Source organism: Anguilla anguilla, chromosome 10 (genome assembly GCF_013347855.1).
Source record: "Anguilla anguilla isolate fAngAng1 chromosome 10, fAngAng1.pri, whole genome shotgun sequence".
In the NCBI taxonomy this organism is placed as follows: Eukaryota; Metazoa; Chordata; class Actinopteri; order Anguilliformes; family Anguillidae; genus Anguilla; species Anguilla anguilla.
Window position 1 is genome coordinate 41886882 of NC_049210.1, and position 27807 is coordinate 41914688.

General features: G+C 47.7%; 1 protein-coding gene across 1 annotated transcript in view; it reads left to right on the forward strand.

The window, feature by feature from the left end:
- The first annotated feature begins 4211 nt into the window (after positions 1-4211).
- ghra (growth hormone receptor a) overlaps positions 4212-27807 on the forward strand; it is a 45800-nt gene continuing 22204 nt past the window's right edge. The window contains exons 1-2 of the mRNA XM_035380340.1: positions 4212-4816; positions 21470-21579. Of these exons, the coding sequence (XP_035236231.1) occupies positions 21483-21579 (97 nt within the window). The 5' untranslated portion in view covers positions 4212-4816; positions 21470-21482. The remainder of the gene's footprint in view (positions 4817-21469; positions 21580-27807) is intronic.

Here is a 27807-nt window from a genome sequence, read left to right on the forward strand (position 1 = left end):
GACCTGTTTTTTTTATTTTTATTTTTTTTTAGAAACGGGCTCTGATCCGGAGCCGTTAACCTGGGGGTGGGGGGGGGGGGGGGGGGGTTGATCGGTAAAAACACTTCCAGTTGCACAATTCCTCATGTCGCCGTGCCGCAGAGCGGATTCCGTTTTTGTGGTTCGGGAACAGGAGGGGCGAGCTGCACCTCTCAAAGCCATGAAACTGAGAAGGGGGGTATAAATATAACGTCCGCTCGGCTCCACGCAGAAAGAGCAACCCCGTCCGCCTGACAGGTGTCAGATTTGGGGCAGAGGTGCGCGCTAAGAGCCTGGGCTCGGAGGTGGCAGGAGACCGTCTGACCCCCTCCGAATGGCTAATGATCAAATGGACCCTCGCTCAGCGCCCGGCGCTAACGAGCTAGCACACACACACATCATCGTTAGCATCTCATACTAATGAGGTAGCGCTGCATCTTCGTTCACGCCCCAATTCCAATGATCGAGCGCTCGCACCCTTGTTAGCGTCCTGCACTAACGAGCTAGCATGCACACCCTCATTAGCATCCCATACTAATGAGATAGTGCTGCATTCCCGTTAGCATCCCATTCTAACGAGCTAAAGTGCGTACCCTCGTTAGCGTTCCATTCTAACGAGCTAGCATGCACACCCTCGTTAGCTTCCAATGCCTCCAAACTTGCACAAGCATCCTCGTTAGCATCCTGTACTAACAGGCTAGCACGCGTACCCTCGAGAACGTCCCATGCTAACGAGCTAGCACACGGATCCTCGTAATTGTCCTGTACTAACGAGCTAGCATGCGCACCCTTGTTACTATCCCATTCTAATGAGCTAGTGCTCACACCCTCGTTAGCGTCCCATTCTAACGAGCTAGCATGCGCACCCTCGTTACAATCCCATTCTAATGAGCTAGTGCTCACACCCTTGTTAGCGTCCCATTCTAACGAACTAGCATGAGCACCCTCATTACTATCCCATTCTAATGAGCTAGTGCTCACACCCTCGTTAGCGTCCCATTCTAACGAGCTAGCATGCGCACCCTCGTTACAATCCCATTCTAATGAGCTAGTGCTCACACCCTTGTTAGCGTCCCATCCTAACGAACTAGCATGAGCACCCTCATTACTATCCCATTCTAATGAGCTAGTGCTCACACCCTCGTTAGCGTCCCATTCTAACGAGCTAGCATGACCATCCTCGTTAGCGTCCCGTGCTAACAAGCCAGCGTACGCACCCTCCTTTGTGGCCCATGTTCTGGCACGCACACCCTAGTTAGCGTCCCACGCTAACACGCTGGTGTCACCCGGCAACACGACAGTATCCTGCGGTTACGCAAAGGCGGGACAAAATTGCACCTCAAAAAAAAAAAAAAAAACACAATGCCGACGCCCGAGGCTAAACGTGCACTGCGAACACATGGCCCGGCCTGGTCGAGATTGTTGGGAGTTCAAAGGTCATTCACGCTGCGGTGCAAGTTTGACGGCTCCGACAGGGACATTTGTACAGGGGCTGAAGAGAGGAGCTGTGTCAGCCGCCGTTGCTGGCTGAGCTACAACGAGCTGTCAATCATGAACCATTCAACCAGTCAAAAGAGTTGGCTCTTCACAGCAAAACATTATCACTGCATCAAATCAGTGAACATAAGACAACTCCTCACTCACCTATCACTGGGCGCTGATTTTAAGGGGGTTCCATGGGGATGACCAACCACTCATATCCCCAACTGACCAACATAGCAAAAAGTCTAATTTATTTAATAGCTTACATATTAACCAAATCAAACTGCCACTAATGATCCATTCCTCCTCCAGCGTCTCTTCATTGGCTAGAATCAACCGTGCCCCCCCCCCCCTCCCCCTCCCCCCTTCCCCACACTAGCACCACCCACAAAAGTGTTCTAAAATTCAATTTTAGCCTGAGAAACTACATGAAATATGGAGTGCACAGTGCAGAGTTGATGAGAGTTGCTGGTGGCTATATCTCTCAAGCCAATAATAAAAAAACAAAAAAATAAAAACAAAACAAAAACAGAAAGCATTGGAGACCCCAATAACATGCCAGAAACACATTGTGGTGAATGGGGGTACCACTGGCTGAGGTCAAACACATCTTACCACACTTGGGAACAGGATCCTGGCCAGCCTCTCCCCAGCACAGTGACATCATCTCACCACACAAAAGGCCACACAGCCCACACCCCTTGGTGAGGTAGACTGCCCTGCAACTGCGCCCTTCCTAGCGATAGCGCTCTGTCCAGCTTTGCCCTCCCGCTCACTGTATAATTCACCTGAAACTGGATTATCCTTTGTGTTTCTAAAGTGCACTACTGAGGAAAGTCAGTACACTCAAATTAAACTACCCACCACTTTTTTTTTCTCTTTGCGTTTCTGCTGTATGCCTACCTTTCTATTCTCAGTTCAAGCATGCAATTATTCCCTGCAGGTAGGACTGTCTGTAACAGATGAGGGTCTGCACGTTGTACACACACACCTCCAGGCAGACATCTGACATTCTGGGGCCTGGGTAATGTTATACGTGGCTCCTTGTGGTCAGTCCAGCCCAGTAGACCCTCCAGTTCAATCAAAGACGTCATTTCTATTAAGGCTTGTGCTTTGACATTTGAGTGTGCGGTTTGCTTTTACCTAGCCCCAGGTGAATTTTTCAGCGTTTCACTTAACACAGTTTAATTCATTTTGATCCATCTTCAGAGCTCAACCCTGCTTCTTGTTGCGGAGCTCTTGTGACATTGTCATTTTCCCATTCTGACGTATTTTGATGTGAAATATGATTTTTCGACGGCGGCGGCGGCGGTGGCGAACCCGCGCGCGCTGCAATCAAAGCACAGCGGAGGCTTTCGAGGGCACCGCCGAAGAACGGCACACGCTGCATTTAACATCCCCGGCGTCTGATTGGACTGCACTTGAGGGCCCGCAGCCGAAGGAGCAGACTGCTCTTGACTGGGCTGGACGCTCTCTGCCCCCCAAACAAGAAATCCTTAAATTTACAGCGCTGTCTCTTCCGGCTCCATAGAACCGTTGTCCTCAGTATCTAACAATAAATCAAATATTGATTTTCTTTCCTCCTCCACTGACAAATACTCTTGGAGAACATCCTCCCCCCCCCCCACCCCCATTCTCTATTTTGCTTCCTGCCAGCGACCAAGGTGGTGTTTAAATATGGCGGCAAAACAGTGTCTTTCCTCGTAGAGACCACATTGATGTCATAGTACTATAGGATAACATTCCGCACACAGCTACAGAGTAAAGCAAGTCATTATGTCACGTGAGTCATCCTCCTCGGCCTGTTAACATAAATTACCTGTTGAATGTTGCCATAGCGATATGATGTCAGCGATGGTACGCAGCCTAATTAGTTCAGCGCCAGATTGATGGCAGCACTCCGTTGCGAAATGCGACGAGCGTGCCAACACAACATAAAGATGTGATCGGTTCTGTTGTGAAAACACTGATATCCCTGCAGGAGGCCCAGTGAAGATCAGTGAATATGGTTGTGCTGGTGACCGGCACGTTGGCACCTTGGTCGAGTACAGTGGTACCCTACCTCTCCTCAGGTACATCACGATTCATGCAACTAATCAGCTGTGCTTGAGATGAAATGTATCAAATACCTGGCTCCGGCTGGGGTACCCAAAAGGAGATTTGGGCACCAGTGGTCTAGCATGACCACCATGCTACCAGTTTAGCTGGTCTACCAGCACAGACCTGTATTTTCATTATTACCTTCACCAAGCTTTGGTTTACTGGCTTGACCATCATACTAGGAAACTAGCACGGCCCAGGTTGGACCTGCAATAAACCAGCATTAACCAGCTTGGATCTTACGCTGGTCTATGCTGTATTTCAGCAGGGACGGCAGTTAATCTAGGAGGCAATAAAATAGCCTTTCATGCATTCCCATCCATTCGGGTTTACAATGGATTCGAGTCTTAAATTGTACTATTTAAGTCCGGAAAAATGTTATACGTTAGGACCTTTTATTTCACGCTGTCGTCGTAATAAAAGGTATAAATGCAACACATATTTTTCTGTAATATGATCCTTTTTCTTAAAATAAATAACCTACCCCGTCATTTTGAGTGCAGCAATGCAACACCCCTGCTCGCGCCAGCTCAAAGTGGGTAAAAGGGAAATCGCGAGCAGCCGCTTGGAGCCCAAAACAGCAGTCTTCCGCAGCTGGAAGCAACTTCAGTCAAATCTCACGTTTCGGACATTCACTGCCCCTTTATAGCGACCTCTCACCTTTACCACTTAAGAACAAAATGCAGATAGCGCTATATGACTAAGGACCGTTGACTAGACGTGCTTTATTACTTCAAGTCCGTCTAGCAGAAAATATTAAACTCGAAATGAGTTAGGCTATAAATCTAGCTCGCAGTTCTGTCGATTTGGCGTTTCGCTAAAGGGGTTATGCTGAATGCTTGTCTGCAGGTGGCGCTTCGCTATTTTGAAACAGACAGGCTGCTTAAAGCGTCGATGGACACACTGAGTATCTCGTTATTTGTAGAATATATGCATCGAGAAACTTTACGAGCAGAGAACCGCAAGATCACACACCGTTGCCTGGGTGGAGTCTGTGCGTTCAGTAAAGATACCTTGATTGTAAAGACATGGCTGTGTGAGAAATAGGGTCTTTCCAGATTTCAAAATCTTTTTTTTTTTTTGATTTTGGTAGGGGGATAGCTATCCCCGTCAGCCACTAGCTACGACTTAGCAGCGTGCTGTCCCGAGTGTCCCGACCCATGAACGTATAAAGTGAAGGCGCCACGCATTTCGCTGTTGACAACTTTGCGATAAGGTAAGCGACTTTAATTAGTTGAACGCCTGCATGTCCTATTCGCCTTTTGTTTTTAAGGGTGTGAATCACGCGTGCCTGTCTGTTTTTAGTTATATTTAGCCACATCTGTTTGCAGCATTTTACTAGTAGTCGCGAAAACAACACACACAGCAAACGGGTTACTTTGCTACATAGCCGATGTGAAGCAATTTATAACATTCGTGCTTCTTGTTTTTTTCGGGTACATGCAGAATTATAAAACTGTATTGCAGTTCTCAGGAAAACCCGCAATCGAATAGATTTTGTTGCTAGCTGTCTTGATTGACTATCTCTTGATCTTGCTGGCCACACAGTCAGCCCATGACTAGCAGTGCAGGACGTGTCCAAGTTTTAAGCTGGAGCCAGTTAGCAGGGTCGCTATATAAAATATACAGTAAATGTGTATAGATTTTGCCACCGGCCGATGGTGTACAATAAGAAACCGTGCACCCTGTTTATTGAATACCGAAATGGTATGCGGCTGATGTGGATATTTATAGTGTGGCTGATTTGTTTGGTATATCTACAGCAAGCTAACAAGCCATTAAAGAAAAATAAGTTTTTATTTATTTATTTAGATGTATTTAAAAAAAGAGAAAACTGTCTGTTACCTACCGAACAGCATTGCATCATGTTGGGTTTTAATGTAAAAAAAACTAAAAAAAAAAAACGAAAAGCAGGTTCTACTAGGCTTTAGAAACGCTAACCACGTATAGCTAGACAATCAAGGAAAAGTTAATTAAAATGCTTCCGAGTTACCTGATGTGCATGCAGATAGCCTAGTAGTTTCTTACACCAAGAATATCCGATTCTAATGGGTTAGTCTACCTGAATAATATGGTCAATAGCCTACTGCTCTGACGGTGTTAGGTAGGGATCCCGTTAATTCCGACATTTAGCCTGAACGACGCTGTCAAAATGTGCAGAAATGCAACTGGGACATGAATGCGTTTATATGGAAACTTTATTTTATCCAAGATGCGATGAAGCGAAGAGCGAGAGGAAAACGTTATGTTCATATACTTCTGTGTCAGATAATCGACAATTTGATCATATTTAAAATTGCGTTTTTTTCTTCCTTTTCTTTCTTTCTTCTGTTTCACCATATAATGTGTAGCCTGTTTATCGCCATATGCAATGGTGCGTAGGCCTATCTATAATCTGTAATTTTGTTCTCGTTATGTTAATTCGCTTTGGATTCAGTGGTGATTTGAAGTGAAATTAAATTATCCCCTATACGATTTTTCCTTAAAAATGTAAATGGGGCTTGCATGTAAAATAATGGCCTAAGTGTAAATACAGATGTCCGGTTGCCTTGTAAACACCAGCTAGTGACTCGGCTAGTCGGGGAGAATGGATGCAGAAAGTTGTGCTTTATGGGCCAAGTGCTACCATCTTGCGACAGTTTACACAATTTATTGCGCATTATTAGTTCTTTTGCCTACCCGATATGTAACAGAACTTAGTAGTTTTTGGGCGTTTAGCCCGAGGTTAACAGGGCTTAGACGTGGCTTGCCCTCCCCTAGTTTTCACCACTTCCACACGCGTGTCTGGGCTCTCCCATATGGGGCCAAAGCGGGGAGTTTTTTATTTTTTATTTATTTTTTGGTGATAGAATAAAGATAATCAGTATTCTTAACGAATTTGTTCTCATACGTCTCCCGCAAATTAAAGGAAAATGTTGTTTCATTTAATATTTGACTGCTGCGAGGAATGAGAAAATGCAAAAAGAAACACTATGCGACTTGGTGTAGTTTTGTTTCATGCATGCGGTTTCCGAGTCTGGACTCTAGTTAGTTTGCAAGCTAGCTTCAAGAGGGCTGGGTAGTGTGTGAACTCGGCAGAAAAAAAAACCCTCCACTAAAACAGGACTCCAGTCCTTTTTACAGTCTCTGCTCCAGTCACGTTTTGTAACAGTTGGCATGCAGGGGGTGGAGTCAGTTTGACAGTTGACCTGTGACGTTGCTGGAATGGGGTCTGGGGTCAGGTATGTCTTCTATAATTCACCGAAAGCACAAGCCACCATTTTGAGCGTCGACACAGGAATTTGGCCACTGAAAAGAGATGAGTGCCATATTGGAAGGAAGGGGGATTTATTTTAATTTTTTGGCTAAACATGACATGTTTAGGGGAAATGCATTGGTTGCCATCTTTGGTGAATGGCCTACACGGATGTGCCAAATCAAGACTGGTTTAGCTACACTGTGAAAAGTGCCTTGGGCTTCTTGTCCTTAAATGAATCGCACGGTCTGCTTCCAGTGACTGGCTTCTTGATTACTATGCGGACTCCTAGTAGCACACATCTTTTGAATTTCTTAAAGGGGTTGTCTTTTATTTTCCCCCACAAACATGTTAAAAGGAGTGGCAAAAAAAACCACCAGAAACAGCTTTTCGGAACACTATGTATCTCGAGAGGCCGAGTTTGACAAACAAGTGCGGTCCGTAATTTTCGGCTGTTTCACGGTGCTCGCGCGCGCCTGGGTTTTTTTTTTTTTTTCAGAACGGGGAATTCTGTTCTGACCTCGCAGAACCGCTGCACCGCGCCGCAGTGTCATTACGAACTATGTGGTGAATTCATGAAATGGTGCTAAATCATGTGTGGTGACCGCTCTCTCTCATGGAAATGCATGTGTATAGGGACACTGTGTGGAGTGTAAAATGGATTACGTTCATATGGAACCAAAATTAAATCAAGTAAAAATTCTAAACTAGGAGGAAAATTTGTCTGGCACTATGCAATATTAATATTTGCTGTTATAAATTTTATATTATTATTATTGTTCTATTATTATTATTGTTCTTCTAGAATCCATTTTAAAAATTGCATGCTTTTCATAGCTTACATTTTATAATGTAACCTTACATTCTATTTTTTACACACACTTTTTTTTCTCCCACAAATCATAACTTTCATATATAGGGCCACCAGTTTGTCTCCCCTTGTTTTCATGCATAGTACTTCAGTCTTCCGCCAGCTAGTGGTTTGCGATATCCTCTTTGTCAGGCCCCTTCTCAAACGATTATCCCATTTGCTCCACCTCGATAATCTAAGTTGATATAGTAATGGCCACTAATTAAGCACAGATGGTGATTGGGAGCAATGTTTACAAGCGACACTCCTGTTACCCTCAGTTTGATGACTTCCTTCCATGAGCATGCTGCAGTGTTTTTAAGTGTTGTACAGGGGCATGATAGGTTCTTTTAGAAGCAGTGGGAAAAGCGCACATTAAAAATGAGAGCAATTGTATAAAATAAGTTGAATCATTTTTTTTTTTTTAATCTAATCGTGGTCTTCAATCAAGACTTGAATCAGCTGCCATGTTGCTGGGTTAAAACAAAAAGCCTGCACTCACCCTTGACCTTTTCGGATAACAAAAACAAATTGTTTAAAAAATTAAATGTCTCAGAAACTCAATTGTACGATTAGTCATTTGACTGTGTCGTTGGAGTGCCTGTGGGGACCCCTGGAGGAGAACCATTGAAATACAAGTTTAAATCCCTGCAAGTCACATGGTGGAGACAAACTCGTGGCCCTAATCATATAAACTATGTGAGGTTTTGAATCGGAAGGTAATTGCATTAGGATTAGTGCAATTGCATCAAGTTATGAAACCAGAGTGAATCTGTATGATATTGTCTCTCCTAATGTTAGGTAGGTTCTGTATTTGTTTAAATAAAGATAGGCGTTTGCTCAAGTTATCTCAATCTGGCCCTTATATTTAATTTACATATCCTCAGTAAAATTAATCCATATGAATGATTTACAGAATATGTAAGGTGCTAAAATGTACACATATTTCAAGTAATTCTGAAAAAAAGTGTGTACTAAAACAGACATTGAGCATGTCTGCAATGGATTGTTACGCATTCCAGATGATTTTGTTAGTCGCGGAGCAGAAAGTGCATCTCCCTGAAACTGGCACTAGGGGGTGCTGTTACTGTAAATTGACCTGGCAAGCATGTTGTTCCCAAGGAGGACGTGGGTTTTATACTCTGACACGGTTGCTCCTGTGCCAGACCCTGCTTTGATTAATGTTTTTTTTCCGGTAAAATCCGGGGGGGGTGAGATCAGTAGAAAAAGCATTCACAGTGATACTAAGGGAAATGGGGAAAGCTCGGAGCTCGTTCAGTGGCACCTCACAATTTTTTCATTTGGCTCCTTTGAAACAGGATTTTTAAAAAAAACTTTTTACACCAGCCCTCCTGCGTTTCACCACTCCACCTGACCAACAGTCCAAATCAATCTGCGCCAAATCAACCCTAAAAGAGACCTTTCAAAACCCGTCAGAACCACACGTTCTATGTTAGCTCGGCAGGCTACTGACTGCTAGATTACATTTTACATATAACGTCACGTTTTATCTATTTGATTTCATAAACGTAGGCTGACTGTTGATCTTTTTTTTTTAAAAAACAAAAAAAAAAACAAAGTTTGCTTTCCTTCAGTTTTCCTCCTATCACTAGGAGAACCCTGGCCATGTTTCCCTGCCGATGGTGAATCCTGTTTGCGGTCTGTGAACCTCCGAGCCGTTTGCTGTCCAGATAATTTGCAGCCTCTGTATAACCGCTGACTGCAGCATGATCATAATTGGGCGTGCGCTTCCAGAGTTATGAAGCATGTATTGTATAGGTGCATAAATGTGGATCCTATAAGTAAAGGGACACAATGGACTAGCTCCAGTGATACATTCGCTGAAATGTATTGTTGTGATCTTGTTCCAAGGGATATCTATGGAAGACATGTCATTAGTGCTATACTTCACAGTATAATGTCATTGTTCTGTTTGGGAATGAGACACAGTCACCTGGTTAAAAGACCTGTCACTGTGTATAACAGTTGGTGAATTGGGCTTGTAATGCAAAGGTTGTGGGTTCCATTTCCTTCCTTCATACCCTCGAGCAAGGTACTTACCCTGAATAGCTTCAGTAAAATGCATAAATGGATTGTATGTTAAAAAAAAAGAAAAAAAATTATCCTGGAAATGAGTTTCTGCTAAATGGCAAAAATGTCAAATTAAATCACACTGTTATAGTCACGTCCTGTTCGTATCTCATTAGTCAAACACTAGTATAGACGCACATCATTCGTTATGTTCTGTTAGTCGCACACTGTTATAGTCATGTTCTGTTACAGTCATACACTTACAGCCACATCCTGTTATATGCAAGCGTCATAGGTCACACGCTACCAGATGTGAACAGTCATGTCCTGTTCGCATCTCACAACACCGTTCTAGACACACGTCATTATAGTCATGCTAGTGTTGTTAATCGCGTTATGTCATACACTGTTTCATTCGCACTTACCGTGTAGTCACTTCCTATAACAGTTTCATCCCATTTCAGATTGTATCATTGGTGACTCCCTGTCACTAATCACTATAGTGGTCACGTGACTCGTGTCCCTGTAGTTACTGTTCAGTTCCTGCTCCGCTTACTGTGTGCTTACGCCCATGCGGCGGTAAAGTGTGCATGTCGGCTTCTAGATAACGTTTTTTTTTCTCTCCCCTGGGCCAGAATTTCTAGCCTCTGTTGCTGCTGGTAATCTGTTTCGGAATAAATGGTTATCTGGGAGTGTAAGCGGTGTAATTTTCCCATCACTGTAGCGTGTCCACAATGAAAAGAAATAACAAACATATAAATTGCTAATGGAAATGTTGCACGGTGCAACTGCCGGATGAGAGACGGGAAGCATGTTTATGCCGAACGAAATGGTGTATTAAGAATTGGCTTATTACGTATGGAAAAAAAAATAATGGTCCAATTACAGTAGCAGCAAATCAACTTGCCGTTCAATAACATCTGCATTAATATTCATGAGCTTAAACTCGTTTACACTAGCGCGTGTATCTGAAATAGTTTGTCCGTGTTTAAAAAAAAATAATAATACATTTTTTTAAAAACGGATTTAATGTCCGTCGCTCTGTCGCCAGTTTTAAGCGAAAAGCCGTGGCTGTTGCGTGACAATGAGGGAAAAGGGAAACAGACGGCCAAAGGCGTGCTTTGCTCTGGCCTTGTTTTTTAAGTGGCGGTCCGGGGCCGAGACAGGGGTCAGGGGTCAGGGATGAATCCGTTTCATGTTGATTCAAGGCTTCCAGCATCGAACAGCAGGGATAGCAATTTTTTTTAGGAGTGTCACTTCTGTAGAATTGCTAATTGTGCATCTCAGTGACAATGCTGCTTTGTTGACGTCAACCGATAAATGTTGTGTTTTAAAGCGATTGTCCTTTGAGTTGTCTGTATTTTTAAATTTAATTTATTGTATAGTTTTATTTTTCCCTACTGTTTTTCAAGAAGTTTTAATCTTGAAGTGTGGTTTATAATATTAATAATAGTAATTCAGTTAAGAACATTCTAATCACACGTGTGATCTTACACCTTAAAGCCTTTATTTTTATATTTTATATTTTATTTGACCAGACATTATTTGTGTGTTTGACGAGCAAGTGCAAGTTTAGGTGGGTCCCTGGCACGTTCCCAGAAACTGCTTATCTGTGTGAGTGGGTTGATGTTCAGTGTCTGTTAAGCGTTGCATGTTTAATTAATGTGCACACCGTGCCTCGCAGCTAATGTAGGGACACACTGTATTTCCGCGAAGTCCGGTGCCTGGAAAACGGCTTATTTCTCCATACCGAGCGCTCTTCCTGCGCACGGGTTGCGCACACGGGCAGATGTGTACACAGACCTCGTCTCGCGGTCACCGTTAAGTCTGTCCGCGCACGTGACTCGCAGGCCCTGGGCACTCTCCATGTACCTGTGCATGGCTGGCGTTAGTTAGTCTTGTTCCATTGAGAGTCTTTGCTACAGTTGTAGTGCTGAATCGTCGATTTGAATATGAAACTTTATTGGAGTAAGTTGCGACGGTCTGGCCGGAGGACGGCGATCAGATTGCATCTTGGCAAAGAGCTGACTGTGGCAGTGCCCTCCAGAAATGTGGAACATGCCAGGGCACGGTGTGGTTGCTGAGTGCGCACCGTGAAGCAGTCCACCCCTCACAATCCCCCGCAGTTGCTTAGAGCAATGAAAATGGAGTAGGAGAGAGAGAAAGAGAGAGAGAGAGAGAGAGGAGCTCATTTTGGAAAGCCGAGATCAAAGCTGTGGAATTTCCATCGCCACGGCACCCAGACGGGGTGCGTCCTTGATGTGTCTGTCTGGAGAGAGCAAATATGTCGATCTGGCAGGGTGAGAATGCAAAACGCCCGAGTTCAGAGACTGCTGCTGACCTGCTGGCTTTATCGCCACCTAGTGGTGCGGGGAGAAACTGCTACTCCCAGTGGAGGGAGCCGTTGAGCTGGCAAGAGAAGGACATCCACTCGGCCCGACAAGTAAATCTGCACACCTTCTCTTCACAAAGAAAAGAGTCGTGCCTCTGTCTGTCTGATCCCTCTGTCCACCACAGGGGCCTCTGTGTCTCTAAATGTAAACATGCCCCCCCCCCCCCATCAAAATGAACAAAACAACACAAAATGTGAATGATGATTGAATTCAAAGGAAATTGATTTCCCAGAGTCAATGGCTTCACGGCAAGGGGTTGCACACTCTGACCCTATCACCATTGCGGTTGCATTGCCACCATTTCCAGAGCCTCGGTTAGCCAATCAGCTCGTTGATTAGAGCTGCCATTGGTGAGCTTAACCAGAAATGTGGGTAAAATGTCAGATTACATAAACGATGGGGCTAATTCAATAATCGTAGTGAGAACAGATGCCGCTGGCATGAAGGTATGAAATCCAGAAACAAAACAACGCGCGAGCCAATGGGGCCCAGGCTATATGGAAAGGCCGAGCTGGATTACATTACATCAGCATTACATCAGCATTACATCTGCATTACATCAGCATTACATCTGCATTACATCTGCATTATATGGTCCAGACCAGACTTGTGTTTATTTGAGGTGTGTGTGTGTGTGTGTGTGTGCACCAGTTTGCTATACAGCCATGATCCACTATGTAAACCTTTTTAGCCAGCCCTGAAGAACAGCAGGTTTGCCTCACAATTGCACCATTCACACACACACACACACACACACACACAAAAACTCCTCGTAAGCACACTAAGGCCCACAAAGATGCTTTGCTTGCACACACACTCACACACACTTCTCTCAAACTGCCAAATCACTGTTAGTCTCCACCTCACAGCAGTCTGTTACAGAGATGCAGTCTGGAACTGGAATGTATTATTGCAATTGAATAAAATTTGGACAATACAAAGTACGGCTATATTTTTGGATGCTAAAACGGGGGGTTGGTGGGGGGGGGGGGGCGGCTGTGAGTCCAGCCTCCCTTGGCCTATCCCGTTTCCGGAGAGCGTTTGGAACAGGTGCGTTCCTCTGGTTCTCCCCCCGGGCAGCTTGTCGCCGCGGGCAACACCTGATCCATCTGGAACCCTCACGGTGTACTCCCCAGAGCGGAACGCCGGTAGCACATGGGACGGGACGTGAGAAACGTTTCGAACGTGACACATTTTTTTTGTGGAAAATATATATTTACGTTGTAAAAGCTCTGCGGAGGAATTGCTGTCTGGGGGGGACCAAACTCTTGGGATATAAATCTCCCCCTGTTGGATGATTTGGACTGAATTAATCAGCATATCTGATAGGTTGTTATCTCAGTTTGGTTTGGCTTTAATACGGAAAGATTACTGTGCGTTTGTGTGTGTGTGTGTGTGTGTGTCTGTACGCGTGTGTGAGTGCTGCCCCCCCCCCCCCCCCCCCCCAAATAGCCTGTTCTGGTTTCCTCCCCCGCAGATCGCACGTCCACTGAGCCTTTTGTTCTGTCCGCTGTGCTGTAGTGCGCTCCCACGTGACAAGACAGTGGACAGTGGTCTCAATCATTCATGCAAAAATAAATAAACTATCCCTGTAATTTCTCAAGTTGTAAAGCTCTCAACAGGGGTGAAACAACAAATCAAAAAAAGAAAGAAAGAAATAAAGCCCCCCCCCCCCAAAAAAAAAAACACAAAAAAAAAACAAAAACTGTGAAGTAGTGAAGTACTCTACTGAGCCAAGTGCTCCAGAGAGCATACAGCCCTCTCAGCCAATCAGAAACGAGGGAGGTTCTGCTCCGCCCCCTAACCCTGGGGTCTGTGCATGAACAGCCTTGCTGTGCTGGCCACTGATCCCCTTTCTCTGTGCGGGGTGGCCTGTGTTTACCATCCCCTCCTGCTGGGGGGGGGGGGGGGGGGGTGGGGGCAGAGATTGGTTTTTGTGCTTGGCCTAGGGCCAGCGAGCCCCTTGCTCGTTTCCCAGCATGCACCCTTAAGCCTGACCCACAGGCTCTGAATCCAGGCAACAGGTTCCCCTCCTTCACCTGCTGTTAAACCAAAATGTGTCTTGTGGCACAGGGTTTCAGACCTATAAATATAAAATGTAGAAATGTATAATTTGGATATCTTTGGGCAATATGGCAAAACTGTGCCCATTCTACCTCTGAAATAAAACTTGCTGTCTTTTTTTTTTTTTGGGTGCTGTGGAACAAGGAAAATAGATTTAAATTTGCCAGTAGCGAGGGAGAGACTAGGACTGGGGAATTGATGAGCTCATTTAGAACCAACACACTCCCACACACACCTCCAGGGACTGTTTTCAAATGACTTCCTCTGGTTTGTTTGCAGCTTAGCCAATGTCTGCCTGGTGATTGAGGGGTCTGGGGTCAAAGGTCACGCTTGTGTACTAGGAGGCTGTCGCTTTGTGTGTGTGTGTGTGTGTGTGTGGGGCCCACTATCAGCCCCACTAAAGCAATTCGTTTTTTTAATCATGATATATACAGGGATCTCCATAATGTTTGTAAACAAACAATTCCTATGTGGTTAAAGTGGTCTCAGCTTTTATTTAAGGGTACTGTCATACGCTGGTTTCACCACTGGTTTCTATAGCGGCCATATGTACCCAAGCCATAACACTCCCACCATGTTTCACAGATGAGGGGGATAATTTGGATCTTGGGCAGTTTCTTTTGACCTCCACACTTTGCTCTTGCCGTCACTCTGATACACCCTCACTCAAAGTGAATCTTGGTCTCATCTGTCCGCAAGACCTTTTTCCAGAACTCTGCAGGCTCTTTTAGGTACTTCTTAGCAAACCGCAACCTGACCATCCTGTTTTTGCAGCAAACTAGTAGTTTGCATCTTGCTGTGTAGCCTCTCTAGTTCTGTTTGTGAAGTCATCTGCAGACAGCAGTCACTGACACATCCATGCCTGCCTCCTGAAGAGTTTATCAGATCTGTCGGACAGGTGTTTGGGGGTTTTTCTTCATTGTGGTGAAAGTTGGTCAGTCATCAACTGTAGAGGTCTTCCTTAGCCTACCAGGCCCTTCGTGATTCCTGAGCTCACCAGTGCTGTCTTGCTTCGTAATGATGTTCCAAACAGTTAATTTTGTTAAGCCTAAGGTTTGGCTTGTCTCTGCCTTTTTTTTTTTTTTTTAATTCTCAGCCTCAGAGTGGTTTTAGTGACTTTCACTGGCACAACTCTGCTCCTTGTTTTGAAGCCAATAACAGACTCCAAAGGAAATCAAAAGCCTAGAATGAAGACTAGAAACTGAAAGCTCTTTTATACCTTCACTATGGGAGTAATTGAACACACTGGACTAATCAGAAACACCTGTGAAGTCATTTGCTTCAAGCATTATGGTGCTCTGAATTGGGGGGGGGCGCTATGTGTAAAAAGTGCTGTAATTTCTATATGGTGAAACTAAAGTCTATAAAATAATTCCCTTCAATAAAATAAAAGCTGAAAACATGCACTTTTAAAAAATTCTCTTGAATAAAAGCTGAGTGTGCACTTCAACCACATGTGAAATTCCATTTAATAAAAGCTGAGTGTGCATTGTGCCTACGTTGTGTGATGAGCCAAATCAAGAAAAACAAAAAGACTTTGTCCCAAACATTATGGAGCTCACTGTAAATTAAGTGACATAATTTATTTTTATTTTTCTGCTCTGTATGACTAGATGTATGACTGATGAGTGGCCCGGGGAGGCCCAAAAGTCTAGGGTGCTTGATATATAAAACGGGGGACCCTCCTGCATTAGCTGGTGTGTCCTGTTAAACGTTCATATCGCATTAGTGCGTTCACATGTTTACTCAACAACGGGGGGTACGTGCAAGCCCCCAGCTTGCGGTCACCGATTTTGGCGATGAAACCAGGGGCCCTGTTTATCCCGATCGTGCAGACCCCCCCCCCCAACCCCTGAGGCTAAATAGAAACTGTCTGTCACCACCCAGCGATTAATGGGGACGTGGCGGAGATGCCTGACGGCACGCACGCGCCCCCCGCTTCGCTCAGAACAAACGAAGACGACAAAATGAAGCCCTCGCATGCCCCCTTTCCCTTTGACCTGGTAACGGATCTGAGACGGGCAGGCTAACGGCAGTCTGCCAGGACTGCGCAGGCATGCACGCACACACGCACACACACACACACGCATATCCACGCATACACACACACATATGCACACGCATGCATGCATGCACGCACACACATTCAGTCACGCACGCACACACATGCACACCCGCACACATATACACACACACACACACACGCACATGCGTGCGCGCACACACACACGCACACACACACACGCACATACACACACAGCTGGGGGGTGTTGACACTGCCTGAGGGTGTACACACTGATCAGATCCCCGCAGTGTGTAAGAGAGTCATTACACCATTCAGCACCCACTTCTTTCACTGTGTGTGTGTGTGTGTCTGGGAGAGTTTGTGTGTATGTGCATGTGTGTGTGTCTGAGAGTTTGTGTGTGTGTGTGTGTGTTAGTAGGTGAGGGGTTGCCTGATTCAGCTGTAAGGTAAGAGTCTGTTGGAGGAACTCCATCCTGCCGCTACCCCCCCCCCCCCCAAATCTCTTCTCCACGGCCAGAGCTTGCGCACTGAAATAAGCGCACAGTGTACAAGTGTGTCTGCATTCCATCAGGGGGGAGGGGCGCGAAGAGCCCGACTGAGAGGGTCAAGAGCAAGCTGAGTGGAACAGAGAGGATTAAGCAGGCAGGCAGTGGTGTGTGTGTGTGTGTGTGTGTGGTGTGTGCGTGTGTGTCTGTCTGTCTGTGTGTGTGTGTGTGTGGTGTGTGCGTGTGCGCACGTGTCTGTCTGCGTGTGTGTGTGTCTGTGTGTGTGCGCGTGCGTGCGTGTCTCTGTGTCTGTCTGTTTGTCTGTGTGCGTGTGTCTGTCTGTGTGTGTGTGCGTCTGTGTGCGTGTGTCTGTCTGTGTGTGTGCGTGTCTGTCTGTGTGTGCGTGTGTCTGTCTGTGTGTGTGCGTGTCTGTCTGTGTGTGTGTGCGCGTGTCTGTGTGTGTGTGTGTGTGTCTGTGCGTGTGGTGTGTGTGCATGCGTGTGCGTGCGTGTCTCTCTGAGAGACCAACAGCTGTCGAACCTGCTCCCCTCCCAGCGCGAGAGCCAGACAGGACGGGACGGGGCTGTTGGGGGCATCACACGGTTACTGCCCGACCAATCACCAACCAGGGAGTGCCCAATGAGATGATCCCATAGGGACGACCAAGGGAGGGAGAGAGAGAAGGGGGGGGGAGAGGGGGAGAGGGGGAGAGAGAGAGAAAGAGAGTGCATTTTTTGTGTTGACTTTCGATATTATCATTGCTATTATTTTAGTTGTTGTCGCAGTTACGTTATAAGTCGTATTGATTATTCATCTGGGCTCCTGTTCAAGGGTATTTCTGTACACTCAGTGCAGTATTTACAAATGGATTTCCTGCCAACAGGGAGTTCTGAATTTGAGAGAGAGAAGAGTTAAAAGAAAGAAAGCCTGATGTCAGAAGGTTTTTCAGGGGAGGGGCTGCTGTTGCTTGTTGGGAGGACAGTTTGGTGGGACTGGGGTGGGATTGGGGTGGGATTGGGGTGGGGGGGGGGTGAGGGTGGGCTGGGCTGAGCATTTGTATACTTATTCCAGTCTTCCTGCACACTGGAGATTTGGAGCTCTGGGAGACCGGGGGCTTCTGCTTGCAGTACTCCAACGCCACCCTAGACTCGGTAAAACGGCCTGTCTAATTCTTGTGTGTGTGTGTGTGTGTGTGTGTGTGTGTGTGAGAGAGAGAGTGTGTGTGTGTGTGTGTGTGTGTGTGTGAGAGAGAGTGTGTGTGTGTGTGTGAGAGAGAGTGTGTGTGTGTGTGTGTGAGAGAGAGAGTGTGTGTGTGTGTGTGTGAGAGAGAGAGTGTGTGTGTGAGAGAGTGTGTGTATGTGTGTGTGTGTGTCTGTGTGTGAGAGAGTGTGTGTGTGTATGTGTGTGTGTGTGAGAGAGAGTGTGTGTGTATGTGTGTGTGTGAGAGAGAGTGTGTGTGTGTATGTGTGTGTGTGAGAGAGAGTGTGTGTGTGTATGTGTGTGTGTGAGAGAGTGTGTGTGTATGTGTGTGTGTGAGAGAGTGTGTGTGTATGTGTGTGTGTGTGAGAGACTGTGTATGTGTGTGTGTGTGAGAGACTGTGTATGTGTGTGTTTAGGCACTTGTGGGTGCAGTGTGTGTGTGTGTGTGTGTGAGAGAGAGCGAGAAAGCAAGCAGTTGTGGGTACTGTGTGTGTGTGTGTGAATGAATGAGTGCACACATGGGTACAGTAAATGTGTGTGTGTGTGTGTGTGAGAGAGAGCACTTGTGTGTGTGTGTGTGATAGTGTGTGTGTGTGAGTGTGTGTAAATGAATGAGTGCACACATGGGTACAGTAAGTGTTTGTGTGAGTGTGTGTGTGAGAGAGAGAGTGTGTGCGCGCATGTGTGTGTGTGTCTGAGCTATAGAGGAGTGAGGCAGACTGTTTTGGCAGTCTTTTTTGTTTTTTTTTGGGTGGGGTGCATTTTGGGGGGGGGGGGGGGGGTAACTCCTTCCCTTAACCCAGCGAGCATTAGGTGGGATGTGAACCTGAAGGGGGGGCGGTGGCGGCGGCGGCGGCAGCATTACACAACTTTCGTACTACAGGCTGTGACTGTGGAGTGACCCCTGAATGGACTGGCAGTCTGGTCAGGGTTGTTTGCTTTGTCTGCTTTTTTTTTTTTTGTTGTTTTTTTTGCATCAGAGCTGTTGGGGGGGCGTCACGTGTGAACCTCGCCTCCTGACCCACCCCTCCCTGGGTCAAAGGTCAAAGCCTGGCCCACTAGATGCTTACAGCCAGCCGTTTAAAACAAAAAAAAAACAAAAAATGATAATAATAATAAAAATTCAAACGCCCTGCCAGCGGATCGATCTTCATTTTCTGCGCTGCTTTTTTGCATGGCGGTTCAGTTTTCCCAGGGGAATTAAATAATAAAAACGCAATTTAGCCGGTGGCGGGGAAAACGGGAATGAGTTCAAACGAACGTCCGTAAAAATGCAAAGCTGAGAGAGGGAGAGAGAGGGAGGGAGAGAGAGAGAGAGAGAGAGAGAGAGGGAGACAGAGAGAGAGAGGGAGAGGGAGGCCGGAGCCTTTTGTAAGCGTGTCGCGGTGAAGTGCGGCGGGCGTTCGAAAGGCCGTTAAAAACGCGCGTCCCCCCCCGGGGGACGTGGCCCCCGTCCAGCCCGCTCCAGAGCCCGCCGTTACTCCAGCCAGCTGCAGAGCGCTCGTTCAGGGCTGATTGATTACACGCGTTATCTGTTTACACAGCCAAACTTACTAACGGGCGGGATCTGAGGTCTGAGGCACTCTTGTGCGCCTGAGTGCTCCGTGGCGGCGCGTCCCAAAATCTCCCGCGAGCCCCCCCGCGACGGAGCTCAATGAACGGCGACCTTCTCCGGGGCGCCCCCTAGCGGGCGTCGACCCGCAAAGCGGCTTTGAGATCGACTTGAGGTGAAACGCGCCGCACAGATGCAACTCGTTACTTTTTTTTTTTGTTGTTGTTTTTTGTTTTATAATAATTTACGAAATGCTGCCTGAACATAATGTGATTTGCGAGTGTTGTTTTAACACTGCGCCGGAGTGAGTGAGTGAGAGAGTGAGAGAGTGAGTGAGTGAGTGAGTTGCAGGCAGGCCCACTGCTGGTTCAGACGCTCCGGTTTGTGTTGCGCTCTACTGAAAAGCGCGTCACTGCGCGTTCGTCACGTACGGCACGTCTGGCAGCCCGACGCGCCCGGCGCTTTGGGCCTCCTGTACCTGACGCTTTCAGGCCAGGTGTCTCCATGGCGACAGGACGGGATTACTGAAAGGTCACGGGGGTTTTTATGATTCGTGGTACAAGTTTCCTCGCGGAAACTTCCAGGGGGTTGTGCGCGATGGACGAAGCGCACGCGGAACTGGGGTTCGTGGGACCGGGGTCCTGTGTGTGTGTGTGCGTGTGTGTGCGTGCGTGTGTTGCTTGTGGTGTTGCCGTGACAGCGGGAGGGGCGTGTCATCGTGGCGGTCGCCTCTTTCCTGGCCGTCAGTTGGCAGTTGGACGTTTCCCGCGCGTTAGCGTGAACGCTTCGTATACGCTGTATATCTGCTCAGTCTCCTTTCTCTGATGTGTTTTTTTTTTATTCCATTTGCTGTTGTGCAGGTGAACTGTGATGTTTCAGCAGTGAGTCACTGGTTTGATTTTCTCTGGTCTTCCAATTATCCTGTCGTTCTGAAATGAATATTCCTCTGCATCCGTTTCCAGCGGGAGCGCTGTATCGAATTTTTCCAAAACAAAATACAATCCCAATCCAGTCCAAACCTGCAGACACTGCAGCCCTCCAAGACTGGAATTAAACCCGCAGACACTGTGGCCCTCCAGGACTGGAGTGAAACCTGCAGACACTGCGCCCTTCAGGACTGGAGTTAAACCAGCAGACACTGCAGCCCTTCAGGACTGGAGTTAAACCAGCAGACACTGCGCCCTTCAGGACTGGAGTTAAACCAGCAGACACTGCGGCCCTTCAGGACTGGAGTTAAACCTGCAGACACTGCGGCCCTCCAGGACTGGAGTTAAACCAGCAGACCCTGCGGCCCTCCAGGACTGGAGTTAAACCTGCAGACACTGCGGCCCTCCAGGACTGGAGTTAAACCTGCAGACACTGCGGCCCTCCAGGACTGGAATGAAACCTGCAGACACTGCGGCCCTCCAGGACTGGAGTTAAACCAGCAGACACTGCGCCCTTCAGGACTGGAGGTAAACCTGCAGACACTGCAGCCCTTCAGGACGAGTTAAACCAGCAGACACTGCAGCCCTTCAGGACTGGAGTTAAACCAGCAGACACTGCAGCCCTTCAGGACTGGAGTTACACCAGCAGACACTGCAGCCCTTCAGGACTGGAGTTAAACCAGCAGACACTGCAGCCCTTCAGGACTGGAGTTAAACCTGCAGACAATATTGCCCTGCAGGTCCGGTGTTCAGCACCCCTGCACTGGGGAAATCTACTGCTGCATCGCCGCATGTATTAATAGTGCTTTGGTATTCCTGAAAGGCGCTATATATAAGCTGAGCTCTTCGGACCGGGGCTCGGCGAGGTCACAGAGACCACTCGAAAATAGCGCACGGTTCCAGGTGGGAGTCGCCATCTCTTCACCTGGTAAAGCCTTTCGAGCCTTAGCAACAGCAGCTGAATCCCCAGCTGAGCAAATCTCAGTTATTCTGTAGCTTCCATTCCTCCTGCTGCGTGCGTGCGTGTGTGTGTGTGTGCGCGCATGCGTGCATGGTTGCCGTGCTGTGATAACTCTCTGCAAGTGAACCCTTTGTCTTCTTTCGCAGGGGGGCGGACAACATGGCCGACAGCCTCTTCGCCATCCTCATCTTCATCCCCTGCCTGTTGCTAGGCGCCGGAGCCTCGCCGGAAGGAGGCGCGGAGACGCCGTCCGAAGGTACCGCTCCCCGCCGCGCCGAACCCGCGTCGCGCGTCGCGCGTCCACCCGTTCCCACCGCGTCTTAGTTCGGGGGACAGCTGTGGCGTTCGCGGTACCCCTCCTGTCACTGCACGTCCGGACCGCTGTGCTGCGGTCTGAAGACGGCCGGGTTGGTCTACGTTAGCGCTTCAGCTTCGGCTGCGCTGCGCACACACGCTGGCTCAGGTTGGCAGGGTAGTATAACGGGTAAGGAGCTGGTCTTGTAACCAGAAGGTCACGGGCTCGATTCCCAGGTAAGACACGGAGCAAGGTGCTTAATCTGCATCGCTTCTCTATATATATCCTGCTGTACAGATGCGATGTAAAAAGTTGTGTACGTCGCTCTGGATAAAAGCGTCTGCCAGATGGCTGTAACGTAATGGTATGGGACTTTTCCCATTTTAGCCGTATGTCTCAGTTGCTCGTGTAACTCTAGCAGATGTGTGTGTGTTCTTTCACACAGCGAGTCGCTCTGGGTGAGAGAGTCTGCCGAAATATTCTCGTGTTCCTTTGCGGTTTCGGTTAGGTTCCACCGTTCCCCTGAATCCACAACGGGCCCAGCCCTTGTCCCTTGTTTTAGGAAAGGCATAATTTGGCATCAGAGCGGAGGTAATTTAAAACCAGATGTGTTTCTTTTTCGCCATGTTGGCAGCCTGTTGTTTTGCGGAAAATGAGCTTGTATATATTTTATGAACCAAAACAAAAAAGCCTTTGTGAGGAGGTTTTTTTTTTTTGTGCTTCGTTTCTGATTTGAAGTCACGGTGCATTTGTCAGTATAATGACCATTGTAATGTGAAACAAAATAGTTTGCAATTTGATAAACAGGCAGTGTCTTGTTAGACCACAGCTAGTTATGTTTGGTATTCTGGAGCAAAATAAAAATTGGTCAGAAATTTAAAATTCTAAACAAAATGGTTTGACACCATGCCCCTTTGCCCTCTGCCTGAGCCAATCAGAGCTGTCTGCATGTTCTATGATCCAAGCAGTGCCAACGAATGAAAATGGTATGGAATACTGGTTGATACTGGGGCTGTTTGTATTGGTGGATGTGGGAGGTGAAGTTAAGCATACATAGGCGTGCATTCCTATTGGTTGATGAATGACAGGGCGTTCCGGACGGCATACTGCAATGATATTAATGGAATGTTTCTTTGGAATAACGATCATCGCCACCATGTGGTGTACTGCATTTATATTTGTCTTTTTTTTTTTTTTACCTGATGCCATACAAGTAAACAGTCAAACGTCTGAGGACAAGCAAAGTACTTCCAGGAAAAACATCACTGCTGATCTCTGTGGGGGGGGGTTGATAAGACAGCCAGTCGGTGAAGCAAGGTCGTACAGCTTCCATGTGATCATGTGATGTGTTTCTGTCAAGTCCCATAGAAGCTGCAAGGCCTTGCCGCACACTAAGCAGTGAAGTGGGGCATTGTGGGATGGACAGAGCAGGAGATGGGAGGAGTAGCAGCCGAGACTCCTGGCCTCGTTGTTAACCATCTTTGGTGTTGACCGCTGTTTATGTGGGGAAGTGTCATATTAAAATATGGATGTTCTGATGAAATATCTCTGAATAGTTTTCCTCTTAATTTATTGACAAAACACTGTGTGTGTGTGTGTGTGTGTGTGAGAGAGAGAGAGAAAGAGAGTCACTACTATGGTATCTTGCGAGAGCAGTGGTTGTTTGGGGGGGAGGGGGGGTCGTGATTGTCTTGCTAGATTTTGGTGAGGTAGCTACCCATAAGATTGCCTCTAGCGCTCCCATCTAAAGGTTGTGTGTATTTTCTGAAGTAATCTGTATTGATGCTGTGTCCAGTTTCTGCGTCTGTTACGAGTTTTTTAATAAATCAGCCCTTTGAATTATTATGACTCCTGGTGCTCTGAGCAGCAGCGTTTGTGCAGAGATAAATATTAGTTCTGTCTGAGCCCTCCTCCTCCCCTCCCCCCCCCCCCATCTGGACCAACCTCCAGCCCTGTGTCCACTAGAGGAATGTACCCCTAATGTGTTTATGAGTATGTGTATGTCTGCTTAAGTGTGTGTGTCTGTGTGTAAGTGTGTGTGTGTGTATGTGTGTGTGTCTAAGTCTGTGTGTGAGTGTGTGTGTTTGTGTGCATGTGTATGTGTGTGTGTCTAAGTCTGTGTGTGTGTGTGTGTGAGTGTGTGTTTGTGTGTGTGCACGTGTATGTGAGTGTGTGTGTGTGTGTGTGTAAGTGTGTTAGTGTGTGTGTGAGAGTATGTGTATGTGAGTGTGTGTGTGTGTGTGTGTGTGTGTGTGTGTGTGTGTGTATGTGAGAGTGTGTGTGTTTGTGTGCATGTGTATGTGAGTGTGTGCGTATGGGAGGTAAAGTATCCCAGCTGGTTTTTTTTTTAAACAGCGGTCACCTGAGGACAGCGGATCTGGCAGGCCTGTGTATGATAAATATCCCGCCCCCACCCCCCCCCCCCCCTTTTAATTTAATCCAGCCTGTCATTTTCCCCACATCAGCCCCAGAGCTGGCTGGCGCGAGCCGTGCATGTGGGGGCGGAGCTTTCAGCTGTCTCATCCAATCACGTCCCTGTCTGAGGGGGGACCGGAGCCAAGCCCCAGAAATGCAGCAATGCCGCGCTATGCTGCTTTCATCCGTCAGCCTCGGCCGGCCCGAACAGCGGTCTTCGGCTTCTCCCTTTATAGCGCACATGTGCGCTTCTGGGTCTCGCACAAAAATGCCTTCGGTCAGAAAAAAAAGGCTTACACACAGAGAGAGAGAGAGAGAGAGGGGGATGCCTCTCTTCCTTTCTCTGCCCCTCTCTTTCATTTTCCTCTTCATCCCTCCTCCTTTTTCCCTCCCCTCTTTTCTCCCTTTCCTTCTTTCTTATAAACACTGGATTGATCTCTAGAAACCTCTGAAGCCATACGGTTGTAATCATGTTTGGGTCCAAGAAAAGCTGATTACAGACTTACTCAACCACTGCACTGTCCCCTTCCTTCTCCCCCCCCACCCCCCCCCCCTCTCCCGCCCCTCTTTCCCTGTCCTGTTTTAACCTATGGAATCATGGGTTACATATATACCCCTCCTGTGAATCCCGCTTCCTTATTTAGCCAGCCACATTAACCCCGGAATTCCACCAGGGGGCTGACGTTATGACATCACTATTACCTGCAACAGTGGCACGGATGATGACTTTGATACCTAAGGTCCTGTCTGCCACTGTTGCCATGGGTCACCAGCTGCTTCCTGGATGCAGCAAGACTGTGTTGGGGTTTGGAGGGTTTGGAGGGTTGTGAGGTGGGGGGAGCCTGAGGTCGCTGGGTGCCTGGTTGCCATGAGCGATGGGGGAAAAGCAGCTGACAAAACAATGCTACTTTTTTTTTTTTTTTTTTGCGCTCTGCTGTTACCGTGGGAACGGCTGGATAAAGACAGGTCTTAAGGTCTTTGACTGTGCCACTGGGTTACGGATATCCATCGCCCGCCGACAGCAAGGCACAGAAAGCCCGTCTCTGCGGGGCTGTCGTCCCGTGCGGACGCCACGGTGGTTATTTATCGCCGCGGTGTGTGCGCGGCCTGAAACGGAGACGCTCCAGGGGCGGTGTCAGACCCTCCGGCCCTCCAGAGCAGCGGAGCGGAGAGCCCAAACGCTAAACATCTCGCGTGTTTACGCCGCTAAATATTCATGGTCCCGCCGACGGTTTTTGGAACACAGAAATTCGGCATTAGGAAGTACAGGAGTAGGAATGTGTGCTTCTCCGTGGGAGCAAATGTGCCTGCAACTCAGCTAGCTTACAACCTACATTATTTCAAGACTGAGGGATGTGTCACTATCTCTGAACAGATAAAATAATAAAATAAAATAAAATAAGCATATGCATGCAGAGTGAAGTACCCCCTTTACCCCAAAATCTACATTCATGGTCAGTAAATGCAGTAATAAATCAATAACTAAAGACTAATGCCACTCACAGCCAGGCCCATAGATTTTGCTGAGTATTTACGAGTATTCAATATGGCTTTCAGAAGTGACACGGTGATTAGTCATATTTGTCACAACACAAATACCCCCGGCTTGCCTCGCTGGCTTCATTCAACAAGGCAATTGGAAACGTGTAAAACTGGACGGTTGAGATGCAGACAGACGAGTCAGTCATTTTCTTTGTCACCACAGAGGCCGTTGTCCAGTGATCTTCCTTCCTACTGGTCCTGCAGAGCTGCAGACTCTGGTTTTCGTTGTTACTCGGCGCTTAATTGATCAAAAAGAGGCAGTCGATTACGGAGTTAACTGGCCTCACCTGGTTTCTTGGGTCTGAACCGGTCGCTGATATTACGGTGAAAGCAATACCCAGCAGACCCTGCGACTAGCCAGGACAGGGAATGAAGATCTCCGCCGTGGACACCTGGCTCCACCCACGAAAGAACGCTAGGCGAGACTGTATGCAGAACGCCTTCCTCGATCGTGTCAGCGAAGCAGTGCATCTTGGGAAAGGGCACATGGGTCAGGGTTGAGGGAGTTTAGTCGTGGGGGGTGGGGGCGGTGGGTGGGTGGGTGTGGGGGGGGGGTCTGCATAATTCCTGCTAATCCAGTTTTAAAAGCCTCCTTCATTCTCTCATTATGGTGAATTAGATTCAGAGAATGATCCTTGGTGATGCCTCCCTCTCCCCCCCCCTCCAGCCCCCCCCCCCCCTTCCTGATAAGGTCAGTTAATGTTGTCTCTTGAATCTGTTCCCTGTGCGGATTATTAGGCTATTATGTCTACAGCTGTACTTCACAAGACAGACACAGGATCCGGCCTAAACTCCCCCGGGGGGTTGGGGGGGGGGGGTCGTACATCATCCTGTTATCGTGTTCCTTTGATCTCATACATAAAAGCACTGAACAGTAAAACTAGCCGTGCATCCCATTCGTACATTTCTTCTTTTTTTTTTTTACCCCCTCAGGCAGTCAGGTATTTTTTGCAGATGCAGTTCAGGTTAAGTACTTTGCTCTGCTCTTTGAACGTACGAAGGCAGTGGAATTTGAACCTGCAGCCTCTCAGTTACCAGTCCTGTTCCCCCTGCTCCCTAACCACTGTACACTCACACCACGGGCACGCAACGCAACCTACACTATTCCACAAGTTCCAGGGCGGTGTAGCTCGTGTTGTATTGGCACGGTAACACTTATCGCACATCACAAAATAAAAACTGCACAACTGCTCTATGGTGCTTCCATTTCAGGAACGTTAGCTCCTGAAGCTTGGAGTGCGCTAACTGGTAAAATAATTCAGGAGCACGCCGACGAATCGGGTTTTGTTAGCGTGCTTCTCCGTGCTTCTACGCTTCTACACGTGTGCTCCTCGGGTGGGGGGGGTGTTAAAGCTTAGAGCCCCGCTCCGTCTCGAAAAGCGCGTGAGGGTGCGCTTCCTGCCAATTTTTTACTCCCGCCGCGGCCTGACGCCGAACGTTAGCCTGAATGACGTTTTTGTGTCTGGTGGTCGGACCAGCCTCGGGGGGAAATCGATAACCGCGCGGCGGGTAAACAAGCGGTTGCCGACGGAGGCAAAGTCCAGCGCGGCGGGCGATTCGGCCGCGGGGCCCGGAGCGCTCGACCCGACAGCGTCTGCTCCGCGCGGGCGGTTAATCATTCACCGGGCTGATAACGCGTCGGTCTGGGGAGGGAAAAACGTTTTTTTTTTTTTTCCTGAAGCACAAAAAACAGCACTTTTTTTTATTTTTTTTAAACAAAGTGAACGATCGCAAAGGCAAGTTCTCTCCACCCGCTGTGTCAACGGTGCCAGCTGCTGCCTCCCCGTCGGAGAGCGGTCTCATCTTCGCTGTCGAGCAGACGGCCACAGCGAAAATACCGACCGCTGCTGTCGCCTGCGTTTTAGGCGCTGCGTGCAGCCTCCGTTGTGTTACGTGCCCAAATAAAAACTCTCCTAAACAAGCAGACGAGGCGTATTTCAGAACCGCAAAGCTCAACACTACAGGTGTAGTCGGTGTGTTTCCTCAGTGCCCGAAGGCACGTCGTAGCGGCCACATCTGAACAGCTCCCCCTGGTGGCTAGGCTGTGGACGTGTGTGCGCGTGTGCATGCATGTGCGTGAGTGAGACCGTGTGTGTGTGTACGTGTGTGTTATCACTACAGTGTTAATGTTAGTGTAAGTACTCTCTGAAGGAGAAAGTGGGAGGCTTTCCTCACTGTGCTCCTCGGCTGGTGTTTACCAGCTGTGTGTGTGTGTGTGTGTGTGTGCTCCTC